At 30.9% G+C, this 14,243-nt stretch overlaps 2 protein-coding genes across 2 annotated transcripts; both read right to left on the reverse strand.

Annotated features, from left to right (window-relative positions):
* Positions 1-693: 693 nt before the first annotated feature.
* DEFB114 (defensin beta 114) lies at positions 694-8,040 on the reverse strand. Its single transcript, XM_045543718.1, has 2 exons — positions 7,909-8,040; positions 694-949 (listed from the first exon to the last, which is right to left on the reverse strand). Exons 1-2 carry the CDS (start codon positions 7,964-7,966, stop codon positions 795-797), a joined length of 213 nt encoding a protein of 70 aa, XP_045399674.1. The 5' UTR covers positions 7,967-8,040; the 3' UTR covers positions 694-794.
* Positions 8,041-12,928: 4,888 nt separating this feature from the next.
* On the reverse strand, positions 12,929-14,015 carry DEFB113 (defensin beta 113). Its single transcript, XM_045542164.1, has 2 exons — positions 13,876-14,015; positions 12,929-13,191 (listed from the first exon to the last, which is right to left on the reverse strand). The coding sequence occupies exons 1-2, from the start codon at positions 13,931-13,933 to the stop codon at positions 12,962-12,964; spliced, it is 288 nt and encodes a 95-aa protein (XP_045398120.1). The 5' UTR covers positions 13,934-14,015; the 3' UTR covers positions 12,929-12,961.
* Positions 14,016-14,243: the final 228 nt, after the last annotated feature.

A 14,243-nucleotide genomic window follows, 5' to 3' on the forward strand; every position in this document is an offset into this window, starting at 1 on the left:
AGAAAAGTTAATTTATCCTTTTTTTTTTTTTTTTTTTAGCTGGAAAATAAACCTAATCTCCATATTTTCTCCCATATTTAATATTAGAGAAACTACTTGTATTGTGTGGTATGTATATTGAGGTAGAAACAATAGACTTTAATGCATTATTCCATCTCATCCAGAGTTAAGTAATAAAATGCTAATAATAAGCCCATCCAATGTTTTATGAGTCTAAATTCTGGAGCCAAAGTTCAGATTGTTTTTAAACCCAGTTCTCAATGGCTCAGATACTATTAGATTAACATCTCTTTTTGAATGAGTAGAACCTTCTGAGAAGAGAGAGAAAGAGCCGATGAGTATATCCATGCTCTTCTGTAGCTTGTACTTTTATCTCTCACTTAGGAATTTTTGTCTTTGCTCCAATAACCTGAGGATAATATTTAGACAATAAATCTATGGATATTGATTCTCATGAATCAAACTACTAATGATATGGCAGTAAAGTTGGGAAATGTTCAACTGTGCAAGTTTAGGTGACTTAAGATAGATTAAAGTGGACCTAAATTGAAGCCGTTGTGATATTCATATGATAGAAAAGTAGGATCAGGTATGTTTCTATCAAAACTTCTAGTTTAGAGAGAATAAGAGAATTCCTACCTCATTCCGTTGTATATGTAATTGACACCTACACAGGAAGATAGAAATATTGGCTCGTATGTTTAATTATTTATTTCAGAGGCCCTAATTATATTCCTATACCTTTCTCCACTGGTGCATGTATAACTTCATTGTTCAGAGGGATGTCTTCCTTTTCAAAATATGCTTTCGTCTTCATACAGCCTCTCAGAACAGCAAATCTTAGTTGGTGAGAAACAGGTGTCAATCTGCCTTTCACTCAGAAGACAGTTCCTTTTACAGAGACCTTTACGTTTTGTGCAACGATCAGCATCCACCAAGTTACATGTAGCTATAGTAAAAGAAGAGTAACTGAAATTACTGATCTCTTAAGTATATATTATTTCTGATTACATAAAGTATAATGTGTACACTGTACCAAGTTTAGAAAATGCCAAAAAATGCAAATACACTAAAAATATCCCATACCTCTATGTATACAGAAAAATGAAACTGTAAAAAATTAATATATGATTAAAAATTATATGCTATATATTATTCTATTTAACAAGATTCAAGATTCTTTTTAGAACTACATGACAATTTATTCAGTCTTTCAGCTCTTTTTGGACCGTCAGGTGATAGCTAGAGTTTTAATATTTTAGGATTATGATAAATGCCTTTTATATCTTTTAATATTTATAAGATAGATTCTTAGGATAGTTGTGGCAGAGTTTGATTCCATGCTTCTAGTACTGCCATGAACAATATAATGTAATTTTTGCCCCCAAATAATAATAAAATAATATTCATTGCAATTTTAATTTTCATGTCTTTGATTATTTTGTTGAATATTTTTCTTTCTTTTTAAAATTAATTGTTCATACACTTTGTTGACTGTTATTGGAATGATTATTTTATTTTAATGAATTCATAAGAATTTTTAATATATTTCAGATAATAACTTTTATCTGTCACATTTGTCACAAGTTCTTCCTTTGTTGTTTTTCATTTTGTAGTGGTGGTTTTTAGATAACTATTTTATTACAAGATAAATGCATGTTTCATTCTAAAAATATAAACAATCTTATAATTTTGACATGTAGAAATGTACAAAATAGTGTATTATTATACCTTTACAGTAAGATATACTTGCATAAAATCTTTTCATTATATTTTATTGTAATATTTTTGTTTTTACATCAATTATAAATGTCAGACATACAGCTCTCTTCATTTTTCCTAAATGATTAAATAATTGTTCTGCACTATTTATTGAAAAATTTCCTCCATGCCTTGAAATGACATTCATTGTATTCTTAATGATATTATCCTCTAAATTCTCATAAACTCTAAGTCTTTTTCCCTTATCTATTATATTTTATAAATATTGCTATAGATTTTTGAAGCAGAAACAAATAATTTAGATTAAAAATATATAATAGCAACAGCATGTGATTTATTATATTTTATTTCTTTACATATAAACTTTAAAAAGTAAAACAAACTTTCAGAAGAGAGTCCAAACACAAATGTTCACCTAAGAGTATAACTAAACATTAAGTACTTATATAAACACGTCAAGAAATAGACCATTGCCAGCATGGCATTTGTGCCCCCTCAAAAATCACAATTCCCTCTTGCTCCTTCATTTCCAAAAGAAACCATTATCTTGACTTACAATATTTTGTTTAAGTTTGCTCATGTTAAAATTTTATGTGAATGCACACAGTACAGCATATATATTTTTGTGTCTGATTTTATGAACTCACAATTTAGTTTTTGAGATTCATCCATATTCTGCATAACTATAATCCTTCCATTTTCATCACCATATAGTAGTCTGTTGTAGAAATATACATTTTATCTGTATGTACTGATGGATATTTAAATTATTTTCTGTTTTTGGATACTCTTGTGCTTGATTCTCAGGGCACATAGGCATTTCTGTTAGACACATCCCTAATGGTGGAATATAACAGTAATGTGTCTGCATAGCTCCAACTTTAGTAGATAATGTCAAAGACATTTTCAAATCATTTGTGCCAAATTAAATTTCCAGCAGCATTATATAAAAGTCGAAGACATCAAAAATATGATCAATGCTTGATATTTTTAACTCAGTAATTCTGAGGGGAATGTAATGATACCTCACACGTCTCATTTCATCTGTCAATTTTTTCTGATTACTGGGGAAGTGTAACATCTTTTCTTATGCTGCAAAAATCTTTTTCAATATAAAGCTTGTCTTTTTACTGAGTGATCTTTTTGATTTATAAATTTCCTAATTTTAATTTGGTCAATACTACTGTTTTCTACTGAGTAAGAAATATTACTCCTTGAATGCCAAAATCATTACTAAATTCTCAAGTATTAACTTGTATGATTTATTGTTTTGCCTTTCCTACTTGCATGTACAGGTTACTTGGAACTAGTTTTTGTCTGTGGTAAGAGGCAAGAGTTAAATTTCTTTTTTTTTCTCATATGGCTATGCAATGCATCTAGCCATATTAATTGAAAAGTCTATTTGCCACGTTGTTCTACCATGCCATCTTTATCTGCTTAAAAATTCTCTATTCTGCTCCACTGTTACATTTTTCTTTCCAATATAACATTGTCTTCTTGTGCAAGTCCTCCCGTCTCAGTCTTCCTTTGACAATAATGTCTTGATTATTATTTACTGCTTTACATTTCCATACAAATTTTAGAATTACTATGTCAAGTTTCAGAAAACAAAACAAAACAAGCAACATCTTTTAGAATGTGATTAAGATTATATTAACTGTATGAATCAATTTGAGAAATATTGCATTGACCGCTTTATAAGAATGAATCCTCCAATCCATTAATTTGGCATAACCCTTCTTGAATTTAGGTCTTCTTTAATCTTTCAATAATAATTTTAGCTAACTGTGTAGATGTCTTCTAAATCTTTTTTTAGAATCATTCCTTTGTAGTTGATATTTTAATGCTATTCTAATTGTTGAATTTATCATACAATTTTTCTAGGTATTATATAGAAATCTAATTGATTTTTATATTGATTTTGTAAACAACAATATTGCTAAGCTCATTCATTAGTTCTTTTAATTTATCTGAAGATCTCTTTGCTGTTTCTTCATATACCATCAGGGCAACTGAATAATGATGGTCATTTTCTTCTATTCAAATGTTTTAGGACTCTATTGCAATGTTTATTGAAATTAATGATACAAGGGACTTGTTATATATCTGATACCAAATGGAAAATTTTAATTATTCTGTCATTTAGTAGGATATTTATTATATAGTTTTTTTGGAGATAAACTTTATTAAATACAAGAATTTAATTCAATTCATTGTCAGCTTTCTGGAACTTTTAAAAATTCATAAATTTTATAAAAAATCAACTTTATCTATTGACTTGATCATATAAACTTTCTCCTCTAAACTGTTCCTGAGGTAACATTGATTTTAGAGTACTATATTCACCTTGAAATCCAGGAATTTCATTGGGCTTTGATTCTAAGTATTTTTTAAAGGATTTTTGCATCTATATTAATGAATGAGGTTCACCTTTAATTTTTTCTTATAAGGTCCTTACAAGTTTTAATACCAGGCATTGTTGATCTCATAAAATAAGTTAGAAGCATCCTTTCATTTTCCATTTTCTGGAAAATTTGTATATAATTGGTTGTACTTCTTTCCTAAATGTTTAAAATTAAACAGTGAAGCCATTTAAATTTTGTATTTTCTTTATATAAAGATTATTTATTATGAATTCTATTCCTTTAATGAATTTAGAACCATTTAGATTTTTTATTTCTTTTTGTTGTTGTTATTGCTTTTCTGATTCATTATATTTTTTTCAGAAATTATCCAATACATACACATTTTTGCATATATTATGATGAAGTTGTTCATAACGTCTTTATATTATCATTTTAATATCTGTATCATAAATATTAGTATCACTAATAAAGTTGATTTTTGCCTTCACTCCCTTTTCTTTACAGTTTTGTTAAAACTTTACTAATTTTATTAATCTTTTCAAAAAGGAAAATGTGGACTCTTTAATTTTCTCTAGCTTCTGTTTTCTAGTTTATTACATCTGCTTGTGTCTTATTATATGCTCGTTGCTGTGGGTTTAATTTCATCTACTTTTTCAAACTTCACCATTTAAATTTTTAGTTATATTTTTAGCCTTAATTATTTTATGTATATATGTGTGTGTGTGTGTGTGTGTATAAAACTACATGAATTTTCTTAGAAAGATTACTGTGAGCTTTGATTTATCTCACTTTTATTACCATTAAGTTTAAAATATTTTCTAATATCCATTGAGATTTATTATTAGAATTAAAGTTTTGTTAATCTTCAAGTTTAAGTTTTTCATATTCTTTTGTGCTGTGTGTTTTGCTCGGTTTTCTCTGTAATTGAGTAAGGTATATTATCATCTTAAACTATTATTGTGAAGTTCATTAATTTTTTGGTAATGTTTGGCAAGTTCTTCTTAATTTTTCTCAAGTAACCCAATTTCCCTGGTGATTGAGTCACCTTAATTTTAAACTTAGTAAAATCTGCAGCACCAGAACTGACAGTGTCTTCTTGCCAACATTTCATCACAGGTTAATGTCTCTCCTTCACCATTCTTGAGCTCGCCTCCCATTCACTGTGCAATATAATATACTGTAAAGCTGCCAAAGCCACCATGCTTCTGCCATTTGAGATCACCATGTTAAGACAGCTTAAGAACTGGCTACACCTGAACACTACCTACTCTTTCTTCTTCTCTACTACTTTCTCTCCTTTTCTTCTTTTCTCTCTACTTCTATTCCTCCTTCCCTATTTCTTGAAATACTGCAATATGCTATTCAATGTGATAACTAGTTTGCTTACATTATCTCTTTTAATCTTTGCAAAACATTATGCAACTAGTGATATCATCATCCATTATATAGTTAAGAGAACTGAAGCTTCTTTCATACCTACAAGGAAGACTTAGTCCATAATATAAACCTTGATCTCTTGAATGAGAAGCTCACTCTATAAACTATGATAGTATGCCACCTTCACTATCTCTATGGATTATTTTATATTTGTATTTCCCCTAAATGACTGGGGATTCCTCCAAGTTTTAATGATTGTCAGTATTAGCCTCTTCTCAATTTTCTACTACTGGTCTCCCCAGCATGATTATTTTTTGTTTGGACCAAACATTCCTCTTACATTTTCACAATGTATCCTTGTGGTGAACACTTTTATTGCTTTTTTCACTACTTTTAGATTTTATCAATAACCACACCACACCGCTGTGCAATTCATACTTACCACTCTACAGACTCCTTAAAAGCTGGCCATTCTGATACATTGTAGATATTGTATTCTTGTGTTCTTGGTCTATCAAAGGCCAAATAATAACGCATTTTTGTCCAATATACATTATATTCAATATACATTAAACTGTATTGGAATGTATATTCCAATATACATTAATAACTTAGTATCTATTGAATGATCCAAAGGTAAAGTAAAGCTTGTGATCACTACTCTTAGATTAAATGTCTTTAAAACCTTATGTAAAGCTTCCTGCTGTGCTCAGCAAATGTAGAGTTTGATGATGTACCGATCTTATACATCTGATATGCAATTTCCTTCCCCTGAGACCTCGGGACCAAATTATCTACTCAGCCTTTTTCTTGAACTTAGTGCCATCTGTAGGAAGCATTATGATGAAGTAGAAAGAACAAAAATGCTGGAATCTAAAAATGTATTTGTATTCTACTTATGACATATAGTAGTATAGGTGTGACCTTGAAAAATTTTCTCCTCTAATGTCATAAGAAGAGGAAATAATAGTCATTTTGCAATGTTATCTGGTAGGTCAGATTCAATATTTATGTGAAAAATTAAGGAATAGTGTTTGGCATACTAGCCACTCATACTTACTTCTTGTCTTGTCTGTCTTCCTTTCACCTTCCAAGGTCCAAATACAAGTGTCTTACCCCAAATTTCAAAGCTCTCTATCAGAGAATTCAGAACATTTCCCCAAACCTCATTGCTATAAATCCGCTATTCTTACTATCTGAAGCATACTTACATAAACCTTCTAAATCAGACCAATTCATTGATGTATCTGAGTTCATTCATCTAGCTTGTAAGTATGCCTAGGAATTACTATATCTTGTATTTCCGTTTCCTCAGTGTCAACCATTGTGCTTAGTAGATCACTGGACACTCAATATTAGATGGTTGTTGATTGACACAATAGCACTCTATGTGTCAATACTTTTCCTAATCATATTTGAGATCCTTACCTTTTCAGGCCCCTTTCATTATTAATAGCTATAACAAAAGAAACAACTATAATAAAAAAATAATAGCACCTAAATTGGCAGACTAATTTTTAGTTTGTACTTTGTATTATACTTTCTAATATAATATTCCACTAAATCCTAACTGCAGTCTTTTGAGGTGCATATAAATAACAGGAACAACATTTTATGTCAGATTTTTAATTTTTTAAAAATTGTGATTATTAATTATTGCACTTCTATTTTCTTTGTTTTCTGTTAAGAACATTGACAAATCAGTTAAATTCTGAGTGCCAAGTTTCACCAAACTATTAAGTAGTATGCTTGTAACAAGATCTAGATCTTCTGAGTTTGAATCCAGGTTTATTTCTGATATATTATGCACTGCTTGAACTTTCAACTTTCTAGAATGACCAGCAAGGGCTTCATTGTATTTTATTATTTATTATTTTATTATTTATTTGTAATTGATTCATAATGGCATTACTGCATCCTTTACTAATGTATTGACTAATTAGACAAGGATGTTTGAGGTATGACTTCATTTACCCTTTTATTCCTACTATACCTCATTGCCCAGCATATTGTCAGACTATGTCTTAGATCCTCTTATAGATTCTGTTATTGATATTGCAAGAGATATATCTTGTTGTTTGCAATCCATTTGTCTCCTTGGGATCCGATTACCATTGTCTTAACTTCTAAATCTTATAAATAAATTTAATAAATTATGGTTTTCTTAATCATTTAAATATCTGAAAAGAAAACTCAAAAGTCCAAAAAGGATTAGGGATCTTATCTGAACCGTCTCATTTTATCTGCAGATTAATTTTAAAAATGGGGTAGCTTAACTATCCTAGTATAATTATATTCACAATGAGGAAACCAAGATTCAATCAAGACACCACTTTAATTGGTAAGATTTTGTTGAGAACCTCATTTTCCAATTAATAATCTAGTATTTCTATTTCTCCCTAAAAGCTATATATTAAAAACCTGCCAGAAACATCTATTTTACCTGGTAGGATGAAGGTCGCATAACACAGAAAATGGAGGAGATAGTAAAGGATCTTCATTCTGTAGAAATAAGCTGTTGAAAGATTTGGTGACAGAATTTAAAGACTAGAGCGCTTTCCAAAAAGTCAAGAGACATTATCTATTTATAGTTTTTTAATGGAAGAGAAACTCTCTTTATCCGGAAATGGTTTTAATTTTATGTACCTGTCTCTGCTCCAGTGACTAGAGCTGTGGGCAGAATTATGCAAATTGAAAACACTTGAAAATAACTGAGCTTTAGGGAAGAATCTCTATGTAAATGCTCCTTGTAAATGTGGCATCTTCCTATCAGTGGTGATCAATTAATCATCAACATCAAAGGGCATGCAGGGAGTGGGTTTAAGGAAAATATTAATTTACCATTTCAGATATAAAACAACTGAATGTTGTCCATTAAACAAATGATTACTTTTCAAAATATATTATGGTCACTAATATGGTGTGTAAATTTATTAATATGTTTATATATCTAAAATCTTTAATAATATTCAGTTACTCCATCAATTTCTCCCAAATTATTCATTTACAAGCCCCAAATATATTAAGCCTCATTTTTGTCACTAACTTTGTTTTCTCAATTTTTTAATTAATAAATTCAAATTTTAACTAATTAACATTTTTTAGTGACAGGGTCTCATTCTGTACCCCAACCTATAGTGCTGTGATGTAATTATAGCTCACTGCAGCCTTGAACTCCTGGGCTCAAGCAATCTTCCCATCTCAGCCTCCCAAGTAGCTGAGACTATAGGCATGCATCACTACACCTGGCTAATACTAATTAATTACTTAATTTATTTTTAGGCTTTTTGTTTGTTTGTTCTTAGAGACAGGGGTCTCACTGTGTTGTCCAGGCTGCTCCAGAACTTCTTGTTTCAAGCAATTCTCCAGCCTCAACCTTGTCACTAATTTTTATTACTCCTTTTTTCAGATGCAGTTTAAATATCCACAGAACTCTTCTTTTTCCCAGAAAAGCCCAATTAGTCTCCACTTATTTTAAAATTTTTATCATGCAATAAATAATGAAAAGAGACCTTATAAGGAATGGCAATAATGTCCCACTTCAATCTCCCTATTTTCAGGCCTCTGGTGATTACCAACATAAGAATTAAGATTTAGTTGATGAAAAATATAGATTTAGACTACTTACACTCTTTTCCATGCTATTGTTCTTAAATATTTGTAAGTTATATATATTTTTAGAAAGTTTTATAAGTTATCTTCAGACTTAAGCATGAGTATTTTCCCCATGAACTTTAATCACAATATTAACTCTTCCCCATTTAAAATGAAAATATTAGCCACTTGCCAGTAGCTCCAGCATTCCTCCCCACTTTTACACATCACTTTTATCTGTTACGCATTTCCTTTTATCTTATCTAGGACAATATGTGCACTCTGTGTATAACAATGAATAGAATTGAAACATCTATGACTTATTTTTAAAGATTATAACTCAGTAAGCATTATAGATTATATTGCCTTTTTCGATTTGTCTAATATCACAACACTTGTGCTCATGAAAGAGAAATGCTCGTGGTTTCAAGATCAAATGGATTATTAATATTATCACTAGTATTATTTTTTCTATTATTATTATTATTTCTTTTTCTTCTTTCTTGCTTTCTTTTTTCTTAAATGTTTTTCAAGTCTTTTAATTATTTTATATTCGATTATGACATTATTGAAAAGTATTTTTTATTAGTTTTTATTGTACACATGAACAAAAACAAATAATGACCATTCCCTATCTTCAAGTTTATCTGAGAACCATAGGCTATTCCTGAGATTGCTTCATTCTAACATGTTTCTCAACCTGCCCTCATGCATTTAATTTACTGTCCTCATGTCTTCTTTTTCCTGCTTTTTTCTATCCAGAAATGTTTTCAGAAAAGATAAAAAATATGAGAATTTCTTTGCTGAAAATATTTTTATTCTGCCATCACATTTAATTAGTTGGATGTAAAATCTAGATTCAAAGTCATGTTCCTTCAGAACTTTGAAGTTATAACTAGACTAACTTCTAGCATCCAGTCTTCCTGATGGATAATCAAATGCTGGGCTAGTTCCATTTAAATAATTTGAATTTTTTTCTCTCTTGACACTTTCAGGACATTTTTTTTAGGATTCAGACCATCATATTTTACAATTCACACTTTTCCTGGTGTCAATTTCTTTTTTATAAGTTATCTGGTGTTGGTGAGCTCGTATCTTTCTTGAGATCTGAGAAATGTTCTTCTCTTTCTATATTTTTTTCTCTGATAAAGTCCTTACCTCCTTATGTGTGGGTTTATTTATTTTTTCTTTTTTGGGGTTTATTTTAGTCAAATGTTGGGATGTTTCACCATAATTTGATCTTTTCTCTCCTATTTTCCTATCTGTATTGCTATTTTTTTATTTTAAATAAATTTTCACTTTTATTTTTATTTTTTCTAGCAAACACAGTCTTTTCTCTTTGCCACAAAAAGGTATATAATTGTCCTTTCTGTTGACTGATTATTCTTACGCCGTAGAGAAGTATTCTTGTTTTATAGATGTAAAGACTTCTTGAATCCCTCTGTAAATACACTTTAGAAAGGTTTGGTTGGTTTTCTATTAAATCATGGTCTCTTACTGAATGTTTTGAGAATCCTTATGGAGAGGTTTAAATAATGTAGTGACAATCTGAGGCCCTCTATTAACAATATGTGAACTGTAGTCCTAAATCCAATAATCCCTAAGAACGGAAGCCTGTCAAGAATCAGAGCCTTCAAGTCTGAAGGCTTAAGTTGAGTCTTAAGAAGACGGCAGCCCAGGTCATCTGCTTGAATGAAACCTCATCCGACCGTGAGACAGAGGCACTGAGTTAAATTGATGCATGTGAGAAAATAAAGGTTTGATGCTGTTACTTACAGGGGTCATTTGTTATGCAGAAATAGATAACTAATACAATACCCTATTTTACAGTCTCTGCCTTTTAATTACTATGTTCACAATATTTATATATAATAAAATTATAATATGGTTGTGTTTCAACCTGCCATCTTGCTATTTGTTTTCTATTTGTTTTTCTTGTCTTTGTTCCTTTTTCCTTTTCTTTCTGTCTATGGATGTTTTTTTGATGGCAATTTATCTACTCCATTGGCTCTATAAAATATATATATATAGGTGTACATATATGTATATATTTATTTCTCTTTACTCTATGGTTTATGTCTATGATTTATAATATAGATCTGTAACTTTCACCTGTAATGTAAGAGCCTTATAGTCTTAATACTTCTATGTCCCCCTTCCTGTTCCTTGAGCTATTATTGTCATTCATTTCCTTTTGCAGTGCTATAAACTGCACAATATGTTATTACTTTTGCTTTAAGGAATCAATTATCTTCTATAAAGATTAAAAATCGAGGGAAAGGATCTCTTACATTTACTCACAAATTTACTAATTTCAACTCAATTGGTTCCTCTGTGTAAATCCAAATTTCTATGTTGTAAATTTTTCTGTACTAATTTTGTTTAAAATTTCTTCAAGAAATGGCTGCTGGCAATGTGTTCTTTCAGCTTTTTTTTTTCCTATGCTTGAAAATACCTTCATTTTGCTTTCATTTTGACACTATTTTTTCACTAAGTAGAATTATAGGTTGGCAGAATTTTTCAGTATTTAAAGGTATTGGTACACTATGCCTTCTGACTTGCATAATTTCTGACAGAAAGTTTGCCTGTATTCTTTTTCATAACAACATTATTGAGGTACAATTCAAATATCAAACAATGTACCTACTTAATGAGTACAATTTAATAGTTTTTAGTCTATTCACTGAGTTTTGTAATGTGGAAGCCAAGGGAAAATTTCCTTTCTGCCCTCTGAATTTCACTTAAAATCAATTGACAAAAGGCAGATTAATGGAAGAAAGGGATACAAATTTACTAACATGAGCATGGGGAAAATCATGGTGATTACTCCACCACCCAATGGGTTACAGAAAGTTATATACCCTTCTTATTAGAGGAAAGGCAAATGGGAAAGTGTGGATGATTTTAAGAAGGTAGTAAATGATTTTTAGGGGAATACAATGGAATTGAAGGACATACAATGGCCTGGGACAGTCTCTTAGGCCCACAGAGGAGATAATGGTTTGTGACAAAAGTCTGTGCCACATGTGTTGACAGACTTTGGCCTTTCTTACTGCTATTTGAGTTCAGTTAATGAAAACTCAGGAAGGAAACCAGAGGTAATTGCTTTTTTTCTTTGGTGGGTTCAGTCTTGAGACAAATAGGGGAATTTCAGAGAACAGCTTCATCTTGTGATTTGGGAGAGACAGAGGATTGAGAGATGAGATGGCAGGTGGTGGGGGGAGAAGGCCAGAGAGACTTCGAAGTTTCTTTTTCAGTGCAGCATGTCAAAGGGACTTGTTTTGGAGTATGGGCTTCTGAGCCCCAACAGTACCATCACCATAATAAATTTTAGAATAGTTTCATTACCCTGTAGGTATAGAAAGATTTCTTTTCTCACCCATTGCTAGATTCAAGGCTGAGACCCTTACAATAAAAAGGGGACTTTTTAGATGGATAAGACCTTAATATATTCCATTTTATTTCCTTTTCAGTTTTGTTTGTTTGCTCTTTCTTATAATTATTTCATCATAGTCTCCTATTTTATGATTAAAATGTATATAACTTTGTGTCCAAGAAACAAACATATTTATATGGAAACTATGAGACTGTGCATAAATCATGATTGATGGTTGAGACCTCAAAGATCATATGAAAATAAGTATGCTTCTGCACAAGGCAAAGAAATAGGCCAGAGGTGAAAGCAAGCACTAAAGACAAAGACCTTTCGTCATGTGGGTGGAGTAAAACTTCTGCCAATTTAGCAAAGAATATGCTACCACGCTTTCTTCTTCATTTCTCTTGTACTAACCCAACGTTGAACTCACTAGCCATGATCTAGTTGTGCAATCCAGAATGCCAGAGGACAACCACTTAAAAATAGATCTATACAAAGTAAAAATTCATTTTTATTAATAATATTGTTACAGTGTAATGTTATATAGTGTATTAGAATTATTATTGACAGTTGTCTGAGTTGTAGTACTGATTCTTTTCGCAACTGGCTTATTGTATTCCCGTACCACACAGCAGGGCTCAAGATCGCAGTAAGTAAACACGTACTCCCAGGTGTTGCATTCAGCCTTGCAAGCACCACGAACAAGACGACATTCTCTTTTTCTCTCTGCAGCACTTTTTGGTCTTTTCTGTGGAACTAGGAAAAAGTAGCTATGATCATAAATCCAGGTTTAATCCCCTTAGATAGATAGATGAATAAAGTAAACTCTTTAAAGGACAGAGTTAAACCATTTTATTTCTGAAATCATGCCCAGGCAACTCTATTGAGATGTCTCATCCTATACGTTGATACAATACAAATACTTATTTATCTAACAATATTTATTTTGCCACTAGCTTTAAATTATTTGTAGGTAAAACATTCTTAAATATCTAATCTCTATATGCTCCCTCAAGAGTAAAAAGAAAAGGCTTGTAAGCAATAGTCTATATGTTTTGTGTTCTAAATAACCATCCATCTCCAACCCTCTTCTCCCACCAATGACTTGGGTAGTTGTAAAAAGCTTAATTTTGACAACAGTTGCAATATCAGTTCATAAAATTATATGCTGAAAGAGCAGGCAGTAGGAAACATCTAATGAGTCATAGTCTGATCACACAAACCAACAAAATAGATAGGTTCAATTTAACACCCTGAGAAAAATTTTTTTCATTATTTTCTCAACTATCAGTTCTACTCATTTCTTCTTCCATAAAAATATAAAGTGACTTGGCTTATAAGCAGTTCATATGGAATCTCCTAAAAATACTTTTTTTACAGACTAAAGCATCTATGAAAACATTTTGCCCTTCACATCTTTTCTATGTTAACAAATATTACCTGATAGACCATAAGATACAGTGAAGACAAAGATCAGGAAAATACAAAGTATCTTCATTGTTGACTTGGTTACTTGAATAAGATTTGGGACAGAGCTCAAAATTTTTGAGAATCGTGCTATCTTTTGGAAAAAGAAAGACGGACTCCTGTTTTTATAGCCTTCTAGAGTGATTACAATTCTGATTCATGTTGCCTTTCCAGATTGAGCACATATTCATGCAAATATTGTGAAATAGCAAGGAAGTATAATAGAGTACTTAGTCTGTTATGACCTCAATGAAGCAAACAGGAACTCATTTTCAGCTGTATAAGAAAACAATAGGGTTAAAATATTCTTGATTCCTAATGAATTGAAAGCACATAATCAA

Source organism: Lemur catta, chromosome 2 (assembly GCF_020740605.2).
Source record: "Lemur catta isolate mLemCat1 chromosome 2, mLemCat1.pri, whole genome shotgun sequence".
In the NCBI taxonomy this organism is placed as follows: Eukaryota; Metazoa; Chordata; class Mammalia; order Primates; family Lemuridae; genus Lemur; species Lemur catta.